Raw genomic sequence first — 20,701 nt, 5'->3', positions numbered from 1 at the left:
TCGATCGTGCATGATATATGGACCTTTTTAGGATATGAAAGAGGATTTTATCTAACAAAACAACACTTAATGTTATCTCTGAGACCCTTTCGATGATAAATCAGAGCAAGATTTCAGAATGTAAGTACACATTTCACCTTCAGAGGTGAATTTATCAAACCTATCGCTGTGAACATAGTGTTTTGTTGTTAGGAGCTCTCCTTAGCATGGCATTTTTTTTCGCAGTAATACAGTGCCTTGCGAAAGTATTCGGCCCCCTTGAACTTTGCGACCTTTTGCCACATTTCAGGCTTCAAACATAAAGATATAAAACTGTATTTTTTTGTGAAGAATCAACAACAAGTGGGACACAATCATGAAGTGGAACGACATTTATTGGATATTTCAAACTTTTTTAACAAATCAAAAACTGAAAAATTGGGCGTGCAAAATTATTCAGCCCCCTTAAGTTAATACTTTGTAGCGCCACCTTTTGCTGCGATTACAGCTGTAAGTCGCTTGGGGTATGTCTCTATCAGTTTTGCACATCGAGAGACTGACATTTTTTCCCATTCCTCCTTGCAAAACAGCTCGAGCTCAGTGAGGTTGGATGGAGAGCATTTTTGAACAGCAGTTTTCAGTTCTTTCCACAGATTCTCGATTGGATTCAGGTCTGGACTTTGACTTGGCCATTCTAACACCTGGATATGTTTATTTTTGAACCATTCCATTGTAGATTTTGCTTTATGTTTTGGATCATTGTCTTGTTGGAAGACAAATCTCCGTCCCAGTCTCAGGTCTTTTGCAGACTCCATCAGGTTTTCTTCCAGAATGGTCCTGTATTTGGCTCCATCCATCTTCCCATCAATTTTAACCATCTTCCTTGTCCCTGCTGAAGAAAAGCAGGCCCAAACCATGATGCTGCCACCACCATGTTTGACAGTGGGGATGGTGTGTTCAGCTGTGTTGCTTTCACGCCAAACATAACGTTTTGCATTGTTGCCAAAAATTTCAATTTTGGTTTCATCTGACCAGAGCACCTTCTTCCACATGTTTGGTGTGTCTCCCAGGTGGCTTGTGGCAAACTTTAAATGACACTTTTTATGGATATCTTTAAGAAATGGCTTTCTTCTTGCCACTCTTCCATAAAGGCCAGATTTGTGCAATATATGTGATTGTTGTCCGATGGACAGAGTCTCCCACCTCAGCTGTAGATCTCTGCAGTTCATCCAGAGTGATCATGGGCCTCTTGGCTGCATCTCTGATCAGTCTTCTCCTTGTATGAGCTGAAAGTTTAGAGGGACGGCCAGGTCTTGGTAGATTTGTTAGATCTCACTTGGTAGATCCTCACTGAACTTCTGGAGAGAGTTTGCTGCACTGAAAGTAAAGGGGCTGAATAGTTTTGCACGCCCAATTTTTCAGTTTTTGATTTGTTAAAAAAGTTTGAAATATCCAATAAATGTCGTTCCACTTCATGATTGTGTCCCACTTGTTGTTGATTCTTCACAAAAAAATACAGTTTTATATCTTTATGTTTGAAGCCTGAAATGTGGCAAAAGGTCGCAAAGTTCAAGGGGGCCGAATACTTTCGCAAGGCACTGTAGCTACTGTAAATTGGACAGTGCGGTTATATTAACAATAATTTAATATTTCTGATATAAGACACTTATATGAACCAACATTTGTTGTTTCTCTAAAACCTGCGATCGTGACACACAGCGCTGCATGATTTACAACTGTCCCGTTGACCGGACGCCTATCCCTAAGAAGTTGGTACACACATTCATATGTTTTCACGAATCCTCATTATTTGCTGCTCTATGACAATTAACACTGGAGAAGACGCAAAACGTCAGTCATTGTGACAGTTCTTGCTCCAGTTCTTGCTCTCCTTGGTTGGCAACAGAGTCAATTTGTCACACAGGTGCAGCTTTTCCACAAACTGGTGGCCATTTTGGAAAGCCAAACAAAATCCCATAGCTCTTTCAATTCATATTCCACGCAGGGGATTTTCATTTTACACGATGCAATAGTATCAGAAAATGCCCACCTCCTTTACAATTTCTACCTGAGCAAGCCCACTTATGAAACACATTTTATTTCACAATTTACATATGCTTTGTTTCAAAAATACTTTTCTTGGACTTTTTAGACAGATAAGAGGCCACATTGCTTATTTTGTGGGCTTTGTTTTACTCATTAAGATAGTGTTATTGAGGTGTTATTTTCTACACTGTGAGAGAGGCTAAAACATTTTCATTCACTTTCTACAAACCTAAGAGCCTAACAGATTGTCAGATGGTTTTCATTCACTTCATGAACACTGTATTGTACCTACAAAATTATTGTTGACATTTTGTATGCCCTCCATTTTAGATGTGGAGAGAGTTGCCAATGTGAATGGGAAGGGCTCCAGTGTGATAATGGGATGGGAACTAATCCGGAGACAATTCCTGGCCCTCTTCATCAAACGTTTCCACCACGCACGCAGGAGCCGCAAAGGCATCATTGCTCAGGTAATGACCACACACAAACCTCACAGTTCTCTATGCCTCTGTTTTCTATACCCTTAAGTGTAGTAGTGTCATGAAATAAATCCATTATATTGTAAAAAGAGGTGGCTACGTACCGTAGGGGGAAGTAGTTTGACAAATAGATATGAAAGTACTACCAACTCTTCAATCTGTGGAGGAGAAAAATGGACGCTCAGTCCCTATGTATGCAACAAACCTAGAATGTATTATACGTTTCTTAAGGAAAGTGGATGTTTTATTTTATCTGAAGGGCTTATCTGTCTTATCTGCCAAGGAGACAGAGCCGATCACAACTTTAAGAGAGGCTCTGTAATGTAAACTAAAATCTGTTTAGAACACACACAAACACACATACACACACACACACACCAGCTATGAGAACTTCCTGTCTCCTCTCATAATGGTTTCCACTTTAAATTAATAGGAACCTCAAAGGCAAAGAGATGTCTACGATTTTTTTTTCTAATTTGTTAGTATGCTAATAATGTGGTTTCATTAGTTATGTATCAAATAAGATTATCATAACAATTAGCTCTCTGGCAGGTTGCTATTAGCCTGTAAAGTGTGTGTCCGTATCGTTTTGTGAGTTATTTTAATTTAGAGTCAGAACCAATAGATGGTTATCTATTTACATGACACCTTACATTTACTTTTCGTCAGAGATGATGCACAATTGTTGACGTACAAACTCAGATTTTCTGTTTCTTTGTCATTTAGAGAGCTCTGTTCCACTAATAATCATATTGATGCAAATCTTTATTCATAACACGTGTGTAGACATGGTGCAACCCCATCAGCGATGAATGATACCACGACATTGAATTAATTACACTCCAAAGGCACCATCATCATGAAGTACTCCACTCCACTTCTCCTATTCGCCCGTGTGTAAACCTACCACCTGCTGAATTCTAGAACACACTTCCCCCTGTAACTCGCTGCAATACCGATCATACCATTAGTCACTGTCAATACCGGACGTGACTATGTTTTGTTAGCGAGGGGAGGTGTGTGTGGAGTGAAAGTGAGTCCCAAATGGCATCCTATTTCCTATACAGTGCACTACTTTGGACTATGAGCCCTCATCCAAAGTGGTCCACTCTAAAGGGAACAGGATTCCAATTGGGACGTAACCTTTGTTTCATGGCTCCTCTCCTCCCTCCTTCTTCCTCTCATTCCACCTCTCTTCCTGCCCATTCATGTCACTTGCGGGCCTGACAAAGGGCCTGAGCGTCATGTAAACAGCTCCCATTGTTAGCTTATATGAATGTGGCGTGAGGCAATCTCTTTAAACAGAGCCGGTGGGGAATTCAAAAGATGAGACTCAAAATAAAGTGATTTATGGGGACGAAAGTTAGGAGATGGACGGTTAAGTATGTGGACTTGAGGAAGTGGTAGGGAGGCAAGCTCTTCTGTCATGTGAGCCCAGGTGACTGAATCGGAACTCGACGTACGTACCTGAGACTGATTGCGATGTCTTTCCGATAGGTTATCCCAGAGCTGTGTGTAGAAGCATTGTGCTTGATTCAAAATGGATGTCCTCTGCCTTCACTGCTGATGACCCTCCTTCCAATGGAGGCACATAGATATCATTCAGGGCCAGGCCTCTGTTTCCCAGAATGTTCATAGTGTTAAACTTTAGATTCTGTTGTTGGCATCAAAGCTGTTTCCTTAAACCATTGTTGCACCCAAAGGGATGAATACAATATTCATGGTTCAAGTGACAGGGGGGGGCAAATCAAAGAATTTCAACATTGGGCACCCCCGGACACGTTTGGTACACTAAATAGTTAATGTGTAAATTGAACACTGACGGTAGTTTGTGGCAAAGTGTACAGATATTTAGTCACACTTTTGTGTGCTATGCCAAACAATTGGTATTAACTTTACACTTCAGTCATCGAAAAAACAAATAAATATTGAAGGCGGGAAACCAGGCCCATGACACGGCAACTTTTACCCACAAAGAAAGGAGTCTCTACTTCCTTATATAATTGTAAACTCATATTGCATCAACAATTTAATTGAAAAGTGAATTCTGTCAATTTACAAGGTAGCATACAGGGAATTGAAAGAAAATAGTCTGTGTTTTATAATCTCCTACGACATTGACCTTCCAGTCGCTTTGTTCTACAGTTTCTCTATTTTCCTGTGATTCACTAGTCGGTTAATTGATGAGCTGAGCTGCACTCGGTGACTTCCTCTCAGATATGTAACCAATGGTAACAAGGTTACATCTACTTAAGTTGGTACATAAAATAGCTTTCTGTGGTGTTCTGAAATGTTCCATCAATTGCTAACTAACTCTTATTAGTGATCAAATTAGGCTGTGTTTTGCAGTGAGTCTTTGTTATTAGCTGAATTAGTCTAATTTATTATCGTTGTTGTTATTTCCGGTCAATTAACCTTGTTTATAATTTAAAGGCCAACATTGTATATTGTATAATGTGGAAGATTCAGAATTTAGCAGACATTCTTATCCAGAGCAACTTACGGTTGGTTAGTGAATCCATCTTAACATAGCTAGGTGAGACAACGGCCTTGTCCGAAATCTGTCTTGCCTACTACTTACTTAAACGACATACTGTGTACTAATCGCATTACGTACTATTTAGAATGTACTGTTTAGTAAAAACAAATGCAGCAAGCTACAAGTATCAGCATACTAGTCTCATCCTACTGAGAATGTGTCATCTAATACACAGTTGTGTTGATTCCCTCCATACCTCCATTTTGGTACAGAGCTCCTCTCAGCTGATTATCAGCTGTGGTCAGATACACGTGGCTCTCAAAAGACAACTCTCTTCCTCAATAGTGTGCAACAAATTCTACTAGATGAAAATTAGAAATGACTATGGCATCCTGGCATTTAAAGCATAATACATTTTCGAAATTTCACATACTATAAAACCATTTTTTTCACATGCCCAAAATGCCTACTATTTAGAACGCTAGTACGGGTATTTGTACACGACCAATGACATATCACAGTCATAGTAAGTAAAAAATGTTCTTGATAAAAGTAGTTATAAGCCAAGTCAGTGTTGGCAAGAAAGACAAGTGTGAGTGGTAGGATGGATTGAGAACATGTTGGCATGAATATGATGCATATCAAAATCCCTGTTGATGGCATAGAATGAAATATTACACAGATAATAGTGTATCATATACCTCTATGGTTGATGGTCTGTTTTATGTGTAGGTCGGTGTACATATTAGATCATATGCTACATCAGATATTTAAAGATTAGCATTTAGCATGTTGGATGCAGTTTTCTTTTGGATATCTGATGCAGCATGTGCTACCTAATATGTGCACCGCACAGGCCCTGTGCATTTCTCACGCAATTGGATAGGCAAGCAATTTGATTCACAAAAACAAAGGCACTCAACATGTACTGCACTGACACAAATGACTGATGATTGGTTGAAAGAAATTGCTAATAAGAAGATTGTGGGAGCTGTACTGTTTGATTTCAATGCAGCCTTTGCTATTATTGACCCTAACCTATTGTTGAAAAAATGTAGGTGCTATGGCTTTTCAACCTCTGTCATATCGTGGATTCAGAGCTATCTATCTAATAGAACTCAAAGGGTTTTCTTTAATGGAAGTGTTTCTAATGTCAAACATGTAAAGTGTGGTGTACCGCAGGGAAGCTCTCTAGGGCCTCTACTCTTTTCTATTTTTACCAATGACCTGCCACTGACATTAAACAAAGCATGTGTGTTCATGAATGCTGATGAGTCAACCATATACGCAGCTAATGAAGTCACTGAAACCCTTAACAAAGAGTTGCAGTCTATTTTGGAATGGGTGGCCAGTAATAAACTGGTCCTGAACATCTCTAAAACTAAGAGCATTGTATCTGGTACAAATAATTCCTTAAGTGCTAAACCTCAGCTGAATCTGGTAATGAATGGAGTGGCTGTTGAACAAGTTGAGGAGATTAAATTACTTGGTGTTACCTTAGATTGTAAACTGTCATAGTCAAAACATATAGATTCAGTGGTTGCAAAGATGGGGAGAGGTATAGCCATAATAAAGAGATGCTCTGCTTTTTTGAAACCACACTCCTAAAAGCAAGTTCTGCAGGCTCTAGTTTTGTCTAATCTTGATTATTGTCCAGTCGTATGATCCAGTGCTGCAAGGAAAGACCTAGTTAAGCTTAATTGTAATCAGAGGGCTGATATAAATACTATGCATGTCTCTCTTGGCAAAGAGTTGAGGAGAGACTGACTGCAACACTTCTTCTATTTATAAGAAATATTAATGTGTTGAAAATCCCAAATTGTTTACAAAGTCAACTTACACACACACTTATCCCACCAGACATGCCACCAGGGGTCTTTTCATAGTCCCAAAATCCAGAACAAATTCAAGAAAATGTACAGTAATATATAGAGCCCTTATTGAATGGAACTTCCTTCCATCTCATATTGCTCAAATAAACAGCAAACCTGGTTTCAAAGACGGATAAAGAAACACCTCGTGGCACAATGCCGCTCCCCTATTTGACATAGATAGTTTGTGTGTATGCAGTGATATGTAGGCTACGTGTGCCTTTTTAAAATGTAATGTGTGTAGTTCTGTCCTTGAGTTGTTCTTGTCTAATGCTGTTCTGTATTATGTCATTCTCTATTATGTTTCATGTTTTGTGTGAACCCTAGGAAGAGTAGCTTCTGCTTTTGCAACAGCTAATGTGGATCTTAATAAAATACCAAATACCAAATATGCCAACTAGCCAGTCTGCCCTCAAATTAAATGTAATAAAATTAATCAGTTATTTTTTACAGTGAATCTGAAAACACTATAATTTCGTTTTGGTGTTTGTACCCATTTAATATTATTATCTTCCTTGTTTCAACAAATTTGAGAGTGTGGTAAACTCGTAGTCTGTGGAGCACATTGTGAACTTAATGACTTTTCTCTATTGTTTGGCGTGTGTTCACAGAAGAAATACTACCAGATGCCACACACATTTACAATCTGAGAGAAAGTGTGTGTGTTCAGGATTATCTCATTTAGAGGCTTTTCAGTTGTCGCAGACTATTATTTTAGCGGCGCCCGCATTTACATAGAACTCTGAGGTAAATATAGCATTTTTCATTTGTATTGTATGAATGGGCTCCGGAAATTGCAGCATGTAATTAATTAATTAATTTCCATCTTCAGTGGAGTATCCAGCAGTACAAGTGTTTAAAGATGAAAGATATTGTCCATTCTGTCTATGACCTTTTTGTCAGCTCCAAGAATGGAAATGAAAAGGGAACATTTTACATGGAGAAGAGAAAAGGGGGGATGTCGTGGTGGCAGGAAAAGAGAACAGCGCAACATGAATTATGCCTAAGTAGGCGGCAGTTGACAAAGCAAGTGTTTGAAAGTGTTTAATCAAACTCTTTAGAACATGCAAGGCAGCCAAAACAAGTAAACGGCAAGCATTATAATTGACGAGGGTATAAAAGCGTTTGGTCTCATGTCTGATTGTGTGCATCACTTTCATTGTGGATTGTAACGGAGAGGGTGGGGGTGATGATGGGGGTAGGGGTGGAGTTATGTTACTACAGTAGCGTTGGATGTTATGATTTCACCTCTCCGTGTCTTCCACACCTACGCAAGCACACGTGCACATGCAAATGCACGACACAAGACAGACAGATGTATGCAATCATACACCACATACACACACGATTTATATGCAGTGTGGTCCAAAATGATTGGATCCCTTGGTAAAGATGAGTTAAAAAGACATAAAAATGAATATGCTGAGCGATAAAAACATGGGAAAATTATATTATTCTAAAACATTTTATGGGATTGGAGAACACATTGGGAGAGATCTTACACCATTCCTCCACACATAATCTTTCTAGATTATTGATATCCTTTGCCTGCGCTTATGGACTGCGCTCTTCAATTCAAACCACAGGTTTTCAATGGGGTTCAAGTCCGGAAGGCGAGATAGCCATTGCAAAATGTTGATTTTATGTTCAAGCAATTTATGGGGTGAATTTAGATGTGTGCTTGGGGTTATCTCGTACCCGCCAGACGATTAGTATACTGTATACAAGATATGCATGTGACAGGGTGGCAGTTAGCCTAGTAGTTAGAGCGTTGGGCCAGTAACTGAAAGGTTTCTGGAAGATTCACTTGCGGCCAAGTTTCATCCTCCTGGCAGAGGCAGCCAGGTTTTTGGCAAAATACTTGGTAAAGTTCATGATGCCGTTGACCTTAACAAGTGTCCCAGGACCAGTGGAAGCCAAATAGCCCCATACCATCAAAGATCCACCACCATACTGTATAGTAGTGATGAGGTATTTTCTGCTTATGCATTGTTCTTTCCAAGGCCAAACCCACCATAGCAGATTTGTGGTAATGATACTTAGTTTGAATTGAATTGTAAGTATGCAGTCCAGTACAGCACGTTCCACTCTGGATGAAAGCACATGACAAGTGAAAAGACATATTATTATCTTTATCCCCGATCGCTCCCAGCGTTTGCTAATTGGATTGCGCAATAACACTTCAATGCTCCCTCAAGGGAGCCTCAGTCGGACACATGAAACTACACCCCTTTTCTGATTCTGCGGGGAAAATGCTTCATTTGGTTGGCTGGTGAAAGTAGTATTGTAACACATATGACTTTAGATACTACAAGAAAAAGGGGGATACCTAGTCAATTGTTTAACTGAATGCTTTCAACTGAACTGTGTCTTCCGCAGTTAACCCAACCCCTCTGAATCAGAGAGGTGCAGGGGGCTGCCTTAATTAACATACTGTACACATCATTAGCGCCCAGGGAACAGTGGATTAATTACCTTGTTCAGGGGCAAAACAACAGATTTTTAACTTGTCAGCTCGGGGATTCGATCCAGCAACCTTTCGGTTACTGGTCCAACGCTCGTACCCGCCAGCCGATTAGTATACTGTATATAAGATATGCATGTAACAGGGCGGCAGGTAGTCTAGTAGTTAGAGCGTTGGGCCAGTAACTGAAAGGTTGCTGGATCGAATCCCCGAGCTGACAAGGTTCAAATCTGTCATCCTGCCCCTGAACAACCCACTGTTCCCCGGTAGTCCGTCATTGTAAATAAGAATTTGTTCTTAACTAACTTGCCTAGTTAAATAAGAAAGTTATGTGGATAGTCAGTAATTGTCATTAACTGATATTAAACGCATTGTATCGGCCTTCTGTAACAGTGTTTTCACAGGATAGGATACCTAAAAAAGGCATTGCCAAAGAAGTGTAATTTTGCAGCAGATTCTGATATCATGTCAATGTCACACAGGTGATTCTGCCAGCTGTCTTCGTCTGCCTGTCTCTCATCTTTTCCGTCATCATTCCCCCTTTTGCTGAGTACCCTAATCTGGAGCTGCAGCCATGGATGTACGGGCTGCCCCAAACGACATTCTACAGGTGAGCCATTGAAACATCATGCTCTCTGACTTTATAATCACACCTTTATCAGTACAGGTGAATATGCTGAGATTTGTATTGCATTTGTGTAAACGTAGCAAACTCAGCAGGGTAACCTGAGCAGGACAGATAGAAAGAGTTATAAAAAATATAAAGTCATTCTACTATGATGTTAAGAATAATGGGCATACTGTTTATCTGAATGCAGAAACCACATAGGCGATGGAGGTGGATCGCTCCTAGTACCAATGTTTGGAGGGAATTTTGTTTTGAAGACTTTGGCATATTGGAATGAATTTGACTGTGTCCCCAATGCCACCCTATTCTGTATATAGTGCACCAATATGGTGATATTTGGCACTGAGATTTACTGTCTTTCTGGGGGAGAGTAGAGAGCAGTGTAGATGCCTCACAAATTCCAATGTGTTCAAACTGACTGGGTAATAATCTGGCTTCGGCCTTGACATGGCAGTGCATGTCAGGATCCAATGTTTGAGCTCGGACTCGCATAATCTGTCAAAGAAATAAAGTTACATTTTTATTAATCTCATGAGGAGACGTATAGCTGCCCATTTGATGGACAGAAGATATACCTTCACTCACAGTAACACTGAGTTGAATCCCAGATGTCAAGGCATAATTAATTGTACACACTTATAAGGATGCCGTCTGAGCTCTGGTGTAGATGGACGGAAAATGGTGGAATCAGTTGCATAGCTGGTTTAACAATGTTTTTTTTCATCCTTGTTTAAGTGTCACAGAAAAACACTTATATTTAGCTGGATTTTTTTTCTGCTGAGATTGAGGCTGTTCCAATATGGACACCATATATATTCTATACATACTGTAACATATCGGCAAGTTGGTTTTTATACTTACAGTAACAGATTTTTTTTGAGAATTTCTTGCATTGCATTTTGGGGTTTGCTTATAAAATACATTAAAATAAATAGAAGTAATGTGAAAAACATGTTGAATATTTCATAGAGTTCCCTCCTCCTGCTCATTGATATTCTACGGAGGTTTGCTTATTTTATTCAGGGGAGAGCATTGTAATAGATTGATCCAGTTGGACGGTTTAAACAGAACTATCAGGCATGTTGCTATGGAAATCACAGGTATGTTTTTTTTTTTTACTGTCTAGAGATTCACCTTCTTAGCATTGTCTTATGTCTGATACCGCAATGATTCCGCCTGCACTGTCAGTTGAGGGACGAGCGACTCATAGCAGTGACTCCACCTAACTATTTAAATGGTTGCTATGGAAATTGCGGGTATGTGCCTTTTTCACTGGCTAGAGTTTCACCTTCTTAGTTGAAGTTAGACTAAAGCAGTGAGTCTTAACTGCAATTTTTACACCACATTAAATATGCAGTATTCATCAGAACAACCAAAAACTAGCCTTGGTATGTGTCACCATTAGCAAGCTGAAGTTTTTTCACTTCTCTGACATTGTCTGTGGTCAATTACTGCACATAGTCTTTCCCGTGAATTATTTTAAGACACTTCCCTATGTGATCTCTGGAAAAGCCACAACAGGCTCGATCCTGTTCTACACAGACAGAGAGAGTATATAGTACATGCTCCAGCTGAAATAGTCAATGTCAACTAAACGTGCCCTGGGAATTTGGCAAATTCAGGTTAAAACGGCTGGTTTAAAAAGCAATTGTTATGCTCCTAATGTTTAAAATGAACATGAATAACATCATGTCTATGCCGTGCAATTTAATGCAACTTCATATCCCTTAATAATGGAGTATTTGAACAGTATGGTCGAACATTGATGACACTTTTCGATTCAAACATAAACCTGATTAGGCTTGTCCCATGAACAAAATATTCTTAAGACTTAATTTCTTTAAAAATGTGATATCCATACAATGCGTCTCTCAGATGAGAGGGGAGTTGAAAGGAGTGAGTTGAATGTGCAATCTGATCCCTACTCCATGATATTTAAGTTAAAGTTAATCCATCTGACATGGAGTGGAGGTTATACAACCAAAGTAATGATGAGAAACCAATCTTTCTTCCAAGGCAGTCTTACGAGAAAGCAACCACTTTATTTTACACTAAAGGAAACACATATTTCCTGCCAGAGCATTATGCCTCTTCAATAAATAGCCATATTTTATTTCAGAGAGTAGGCGTCGGCTACATAAGTATTACAACACTCAGATCTGCATTATTTGATCTAATTCATTGCATCTAAATTGACTATTACTACTACTGTAAGATTTTCTCTTTCAGTACATAAACCAAGATTAGTTCTAGTGTGTCTCTGTGTTTATTTTGTCCCCCCAATAGTCTTGTTACCTTGAATAATTGTTCATCCCAGTTTGTGTCCCAAATCACACCCTATTCCAAATATAGTGTACTGTCCTGGTCAAAAATAGATCACTGTAAGGGAATAGGGTGCTATTTGGGACATATTCCCAACTATCATTAATGGTAAAACAGATGGCTGAGCATAATCCATTTTTGCAATCAACCACTTCGATTTCTCTCCTCGCTTATGGCGGAGGAAATTATATACTTTAGACTGACCTTCATGAGAGATAAATGAGCCTATAAACGTTGTACTAATCCCATTGGCCAGCAGTGACCACGCTGGACCCTAGTTATGATCTTTATGAAATGCTGTGTTTTTAGAGCCAAGATAAAGAGCAGAGTTTGTTTATACATTGATTTGTAAACTGTCTGTTTTCCCTCCAGGCACATAAGTACCGTAGAGTGCTCTGATGTACACAAACAGATGGAGCATACTGTATGCACACGTGCACACACACACCACACATATATACACACACGCGCATGCACACGCACGCACATGCACGCACGCACGCACACACACACACAGAGTTTATGTTATGTTGACATCTGCTCCATTCAGAATGCCAAGAGCTTTTCTCATCCATACCTGCTAAGTGGTATGTTTTCATTTGTAAATGTAATGTTTTCAACAAAATGCCAGTGCCGTAAAATTATTACTCTGTCATCCTTCATTACACTAATCACGGTTGCATGTTAGCTGGGTATCTTGCACTACTTTAAATAAAAACAATACAATATACACTCCTTTTGATCTAATTTCCTTTTGGCCAATTTCTCTATCTAGTGATGGAAATACTGTAAATATACCCATCCTCCTAATCTTGGTTGATTCAGTGAGCCAAGCCCTTAGTGACCTAATCAAATCCTGATTACAGTATCTAGTCCAGTAACTTAAACCCCCAAAGTTCCACCAGGATAGAACTAATGATGCCGAAGGAGATGGATGCCGTTTTACGCTCCCGTAACCAATTGTGCTATTGTGTATGTTTTTTCGCGTTATTTGTAACTTATTTTGTACATAATGTTTCTGCCACCTGTCTTATGACCGAAAAGAGCTTCTTGATATCAGGGCAGCGATTACTCACCACGTACTGGAGGAATTCTTCTTCTTCGACGAGTTGGATGGGAAGGATTTACTTCGGACGCCCGACATGGCCCTCATCCCTTTCATTTGCAGGAGGAAAAGACAGAGATATTGTGGATGACGGTCCGGGTGCCTTGTAAGGATCCGTCGCCGAGAGGGTAATCTACCTTTACCATCAGTCCTGTTAGCCAACGTACAATCAATCAATAATACAATAGACGAACTACGAGCACGTATATACCCTACCAACGGGACATTAAAAACTGTAATAAATTATGTTTCACCGAGTTGTGGCTGAACGACGACATGATTAACATATAGCTGGCGGGTGTTAAGCTTTTTCGTCAGGATAGAACAGCAGCCTCTGGTAAGACAAAGGGCGATGGCCTGTGTATATTTGTAAACAACAACTGGTGCATGAAATCTAAGGAAGTCCAAAGGTTTAGCTCGCCTGAGCAATAGTATCTCATGATAAGCTGTAGACTACACTATCAACCAAGAGATTTTACATCTACATTTTTCATAGCTGTCTATATACCACCGCAGGCTGATGCTGGCACTAAGACCACACTCAATGAGCTGTATACGGTCATAAGCAAACAGGAAAATGCTCCTAGTGGCTGGGGACTTTAATGCGGGGAAACTCAAATCCGTTTTACCTAATCGCTACCAGCATGTTAAATGTACAACCAGAGGGAAAACTCTAGACCACCTTTACTCCCCACACAGAGATGCATAAAAGCTCTCTCTCACCCTCCATTTGGCAAATATGACCATAATTCTATACCCCGATTCCTGCTTACAAGCAAAAACTAAAGCAGGAAGCACCAGTGACTCGGTCAATAAGAAAGTGGTCAGATGAAGGAGATGCTAAGCTACAGGACTGTTTTTCTAGCACAGACTGGAATATGTTCTGGGATTCATCCAATGGCACTGAAGAGTATACCACCTCAGTCATCAGCTTCATCAATAGGTGCATCGACGACGATGTCCCCACAGTGACAGTACGTACATATCCCAATCAGAAGCCATGGATTACAGGCAACATCTGCACTGAGCTAAAGGGTAGAGATACCGCTTTCAAGGAGCGGGACTCTAACACGAAAGCTTATAATAAATCCTGCTATACCCTCCGACGAACCATCAAACAGGCAAAGCATCAATACAGGACTAAGATTGAATTGTACTACACCAGCCTCAACGCTCGTCGGATGTGGCAGGGCTTGCAAACTATTACAGATTACAACGGGAAGCACAGCCGCGAGCTGACCAGTGACACAAACCTACCAGATGAGCTAAATTACTTCTATGCTCGCATTGAGGCAAGCATCATGCATGAGAGCACTAGCTGTTCTGGACGACTGTGTGATCATGCTCTCCATAGCCGATGTGAGTAAGACCTTGAAACAGGTCAACATTCACAAGGCCGCAGTGCCAAATGTATTACCAGGATGTGTACACCCAGCATGCAGCACTGACATTTTCAACCAGTCCCCTGACTGAGTCTGTAATACCAACAGGTTTCAAGCAGACCACCATAGTCCCTGTGGCCAAGAACAATAAGGTAACCTGTTTAAATGACTACCGACACGTAGCACTCACGTCTGTAGCCATGAAGTGCTTTGAAAGGCTGGTCATGGCTCACATCAACACCATTATCCCAGAAACCCTAGACCCACTCCAATTTGCATATCGCCCAAACAGATCCTCACTTGATGCAATCTCATTTGCACTCAACATTGCCCTTTCCCACCTGGACAAAAGGAACACTTAAGTGAGAATGCCATTCATTGACTACAGCCCAGCTTTCAACACCATAGTGCCCTCAAAGCTCATCACTAAGCTAAGGACCCTGGGACTAAACATCTCCCTCTGCAACTGGATCCTGGACTTCCTGGTTGTCCGCCCCCAGGTGGTAAGGGTAGGGAACAACACACCCGCCACACTGATCCTTAACAAGAGGGCCCCTCAGGGGTGCGTGCCCAGTACCCTCCTGTACTCCCTGTGGAATAGGTTGAGAGCTTCAAGTTCCTTGGTGTCCACAACACCAACAAACTATCATGGTCCAAACACACTGACAGTCGTGAAGAGGGCACGACAAAGACTATTCCCCCTCAGGAGACTGAAAAGATTTGACATGGGTCCTCAGATCCTCAAAAGGTTCTACGGCTGCACCATCGAGAGCATCCTGGCTGGTTGCGTCACTGCCTGGTATAGCAACTGCTCAGCCTCCGACCACAAGGCACTACAGAGGGTAGTGCGTACGGTCAAGTACATCACTGGGGCCAAGCTTCCTGCCATCCAGGACCGCTATACCAGGCGGTGTCAGAGGAAGGCCCTAAAAATTGCCAGACTCCAACCACCCTAGTCATTGACTGTTCTCTCTGCTACCGCACGGCAAGCGGTACCGGAGCGCTAAGTCTAGGTCTAAAAGGCTTTGTATTCTACCCACAAGCCATAAGACTCCTGAACAGCTATTCAAAGGTCTAACCAGACCCCTCTTTTACTCTGCTGCTACTCTCTGTTTATAATCAATGCATAGTCACTTTAACTCTACATGTACATATTACCTTGACTAACCGGTGCCCCTGCACATTGACTCTTTACCACTACCCCCTGTATATAGCCTCACTTGTTATTTTACTGCTGCTGTTTAATTATTTGTTACTTTTATTTTCTATTTTTCACTTATCTGTTTTTTTACTTCACACTCATTGTTGGTTAAGGGCTTGTAAACATTTCACGGTAAAGTCTACACCTGTTGTAATCGGCGCATGTGACAAATACATTTTGATTTGACTTGGTCAGGGCATGATCCAACTGCTTTGAGCATGGACTGCCTGACGTTCGGCTCTTACAGCCACAATGCTTCATTTTGCTTTTCAGTCAACGGCAGACCCACCACTTAGTTCCTTATCAACCTGAGACGTGGGATCTGAGAAATGTTTGTTATTGTGGGGACTGGAGATGTTTTATTTGTCCAAGATGCGGGCAATTAAAAGATTAGATGATTGCTTTGGATTATGTTGATAATTAGCCCTCCTGTAAGGCATAGTGTTAGTCTAACTAACAAGGTCCAATTTCATTACAGCAATGATGGACCGCCAAATAATACAGAGGTTGCTCAAGTGGTGAACTCTTTGGTGAATAATCCTGGGTTTGGGACTCGCTGCATGGCTAACAACCCTATACCGTGAGTATGACCAGCGGCCATTTTGACACACCTCTCCCTCCCTCCATGTTATTACTGCATATGTTTTGTTTGCAGTGTTTCTCCTGCTAGATTGTCCATAAAGTTCTCCAAGTGAAGCAAGCCGCCCAATATCTGTTCATTTTGAACAGTGGAGAAGGGTGCAAAGCACATAATCAAATTTGATAAAGTGTTGTTCAAGTGTTTATTAGTTGTATGCCATATATGCCCAAATCGTCCTCTAGCTAGCCCAGACCCCCCCTTGCATTTGTGGAGATGGAGATGGAAAGGGAGATTCAATTGGATATGGTTACCCTCTGATATGCTTGGTGCAAATGTCCCCACATTGTCTACTTTACTTTATTACATTTATTTTTGCAGGGACAATGCACATGAATCCAAATTTCAGTAGTGAATGTTTTAGCCATCTGGAAAATGTTCTAACATAGTCCCTGGGCAGGTTATTATTAAAAATAATTAAATAGACAAATGCAGACAGACAATAAGTGCATACAGAGCAACATGTGACAAGCAACACTTAGCACATGGACAGATACTCGTATCCAATGATTTCAGATCTCAAAAGTGCATACAGGGTAGGGGGAAGGTGTCAATATGGAATTGGGCAAACATTTCCCCCATTGGCACATTTTTTTTACCTCAATAAATCAATTCAAATTTTGTTTTCACCAAATCTGAAGCTGAACCTGGTCGATTTGGAAACATTTTTGTTTTGATAAAATCTGAAGTTGCGTATCTCATGCAGGATAATTCCTCGAGAGACTACATTCCGTTTTATTCTTGGTCGATTTGGAAACATTTTTGTTTTGATCAAATCTGAAGTTGCGTATCTCATGCAGGATAATTCCTCGAGAGACTACATTCAGTTTTATTCTTACATGTTCTGACACAATATCCATGCAGTGAAAAAAACCATCGAATAAATCCTAAATATTGATTGCGTACAACCGAAGGCATATACACGGTATCGTACGGTATATGGTTGAGATGAAATAATACACGTTTACGGCATCAATCTAAGTTATTTAGCACCATTTATTTGATATATTCATTCGTTCGTTCTGGGGTTCTCGGAGGTGAGTGTTTTTTGGGATTGTGCAGATTTGCCTTGTTTTACGGTTAGGGGGTTGGAATTATATTGTCAATAGTTAAGTGAACCTGATCTCTCATAACTGCTCCATCTCCTCTCTGTCAAGCCCGATCATGTTCAACATGCTTTATCAAGCTGTTCTGCTTCCCCAACTCTTCAGCCGGCGCACTAACAACACTTACCGTGCCTCCCTGTTTTAGATAAGGAGACTTCTATGCTGTAGTTGTGTTGATAACGTCATTTGTCATCTATCGTTGTTGACGAATGAAAACCTCTCATCTCCAAAACAGAAATGTTTCAGTAAATTGAAAAAAAGAATCCATATTTTCCCATTAACGAGCATACAGTGAAACTTTTATGGACCTTCAGGAGCTATTTTCCTAGAGTCATGGAATATTCCGAGTACATTGAGTGGAGTGACTGCTTTCAATACAAAATAAAAAGGTTTTCATTAGAGAGCGACGCTATGTTTAAAAAGAGCTAGACCTAAACAGGTATTCTAAAACTGTGTAAGTAAGTGTACTGTATACATGCTTGAATTTGAATATTATGTCTTTCTGATGATAACTGTTGAGAAATGCCAAGGCATGATTTTTCCTATTTTGATTCTCATGGTTAGTCATCTTCATCATCACCCCCACCCCCCTTTCTCCAGGAATCTCCCGTGTGTCCCCATTGATTCTAAATGGACCACTCCCTCAGTGGAACCCTCTATCAACAACATCTTAATCAACGGGACCTGGAGCATGGCCAACCCTTCCCCTAACTGCCAGTGCAGCACTCCTCAAAAGACTATCATGCTGCCAGATTGCCCACCTGGAGCCGGGGGGCTGCCTCCCCCTCAGGTTAGTCCACAATCTGTCAACCCCAGGTCTGCTTGTAACATAATGGTTTCCAATAGAAATACTTGACCTCTGGCCTGAAATGTGTGTTTAACATGGCAACCTGTGTTGGACCTGAAGACTTGTGTTAGCAACCCAAACTAATGCATAAGCTTTTAGCTCTGCCAGCTAAAAGAGCAGGCTTCGAACCCCAGATGGTCAAATTGGTGCAGTGACCCAGGTGCAGTGAGGGGGAGGTCAAAGGAGTGTGAAGTGTAACATAGTTGATTCAGTGTGCACTGTGTCTACAGTCCTGCAATGGCAATGTAGGTGTCATCTTCGCCTCCAAAGTTTTTATTGTGAAAGCATGTTTACCAAAGTATCCCCTTACAATGGGTAATACTTATTGCATGCTATACTTTACTCTATATCCCCTCCATGATGGATCCACCTTACAAATCAATCCATCCAATTTAACTAATGGATCCAGAACCAAGATATTACATGACCATTAACCACATTAACTACTTTACCAGGGTCAGCTAGAGTGTATATATCCAGCTAAACATGGATGTCCAGCTGGGACAATGTAACCATTGAAGTTAGACAGCTTTATTGTATCCATGTTACTATTGTCTCATGTCTTCCTCAATAGCCTTAGGGCTGGTCTTAAGAAAAAAATGTATGTTGAGATAATGTGTCGCACTACTCTTTTTCTGGCATCCTTTGAACTCTGACCTCTCTCAGATCATCCCTTTTAGCCAACCCCTCTCGGAGAGTGGGTGCAGGTTAGCGCTGAGCTTGCAGATGTCCGACCCCTCCCCTATAACTTCCAAGGCCTGGGTTTTCCCTGTGTGTCTCTTGGAAATCAAAGGCAATGTTTTATAAGCCATTACCCTAACAACATACATGGCCAAATGCAGGACCCCATTGAGTCTTAAACCTGACTGTGATCAATGAGGTGGGTGGCCCCGCTGGTCACCGGGCATGCTGAGAGGAATGAGTGGGCTCCTTTGGCCTAAATGGATTTCTCCAATCATAGAAATAAAATTACTAGAATTGACAAAGCTAATCGTGCATGTTTCACCAGTACACTCAATATGGCTGCTGGTCCACATCCAGCGTTTGAATGAGTGTGTGTGTATATGCATGTGTACATGCATACAAACACCTGTATGGCATCAGCCTCAGGCAAACAAGCATTAGATGTAACAACGTTGCCACTCAGTTTTATTCAAATGTACTTTTTGTATTGTTTTATTTTGACTTCATTTTTTGACCATCATTCTATGCCCCGCCCAGCAGCTCCACTCCCACTTGTCTCCAATTCCACATCCCAACCCTCAGCTCCCCTCAGCCCATTCCACCTATCCCTGCTGGCCACCCTCTTTGAATTTCTACACACCATATATCTTTCAATTGTGCTATGACGTTTAACATACAACTTGAATCTTTCTAATCGAACAAAATCCACATCAACAAACATTGACTTGAATAGGAAATACCATTCTAATACTCCAATACCTTGAATGATATTGAAAACGATACAAAATTGATGGACGGGAACTGGTGCATTCTAGCTTTTAGTGGAAATGGCTTTTGGTGTTTACACAAGGTGTGTTCTCAGTGAGTGAATTCTGGATTATTGTTGAAGGTATGTGAGATGAAAGAGAGAGAGAGAGAGATGAGAGTCTGAGTGAGCCAAGTGATCTTGGTAATGTACCCACCATAGACTGATAGATAAAAGTCCAATATAGAGGGAAATAGGTAGACAGACGTAATGCTTTTTGTTACTTTCTAGGGTGGTTCATGCTTGGTTTGTTAACAATCATTCATGTCTTGAGATGAGCATTTTCTGTTCTATTGGGTTTCAGGAAATAAACAATGTTACAAGAAAATATGTTGCACTCTAGCAACAGGTTGAATTGAAATGACAAACACCAGTTAATTAAATTAGGCTTGATTAAAGAAGTTAATGAAATCACTCCTGGTTATACTTACGCACACAAGTTATAATAACCTATAAAGCTTTGCCGCAAACGATCAAAACCACTAAAAGCAACATTTTGTTATACAGTACCCAGTGATTTAATTGACTGATTATTTGACTTTTTTCCCTGGTGGCTTAGGAACATGTGACTCGAAAGTCAATATCCCACATTTGCAAACAAAAACTAAAACCAATTCTTTCAGTCATGCTTTTCAAGACACAATCATCGACAGATAAACACTCTGG

The 20,701-nt window shown here is 40.7% G+C and overlaps 1 protein-coding gene across 1 annotated transcript in view; it reads left to right on the top strand.

Annotated features, from left to right (window-relative positions):
* Positions 1 to 20,701, top strand: part of LOC139378978 (phospholipid-transporting ATPase ABCA1-like) — a 269,741-nt gene that overhangs the window by 150,206 nt on the left and 98,834 nt on the right. The window contains exons 28-31 of the mRNA XM_071121640.1: positions 2,356 to 2,495; positions 9,801 to 9,928; positions 16,435 to 16,536; positions 18,300 to 18,489. Of these exons, the coding sequence (XP_070977741.1) occupies positions 2,356 to 2,495; positions 9,801 to 9,928; positions 16,435 to 16,536; positions 18,300 to 18,489 (560 nt within the window). The remainder of the gene's footprint in view (positions 1 to 2,355; positions 2,496 to 9,800; positions 9,929 to 16,434; positions 16,537 to 18,299; positions 18,490 to 20,701) is intronic.

This window comes from Oncorhynchus clarkii, chromosome 21 (assembly GCF_045791955.1).
Source record: "Oncorhynchus clarkii lewisi isolate Uvic-CL-2024 chromosome 21, UVic_Ocla_1.0, whole genome shotgun sequence".
Lineage (NCBI taxonomy): Eukaryota > Metazoa > Chordata > Actinopteri > Salmoniformes > Salmonidae > Oncorhynchus > Oncorhynchus clarkii.
The sequence above is the reverse complement of the archived record's forward strand: the minus strand, read 5'-3'. Positions and strand labels throughout refer to the sequence as shown.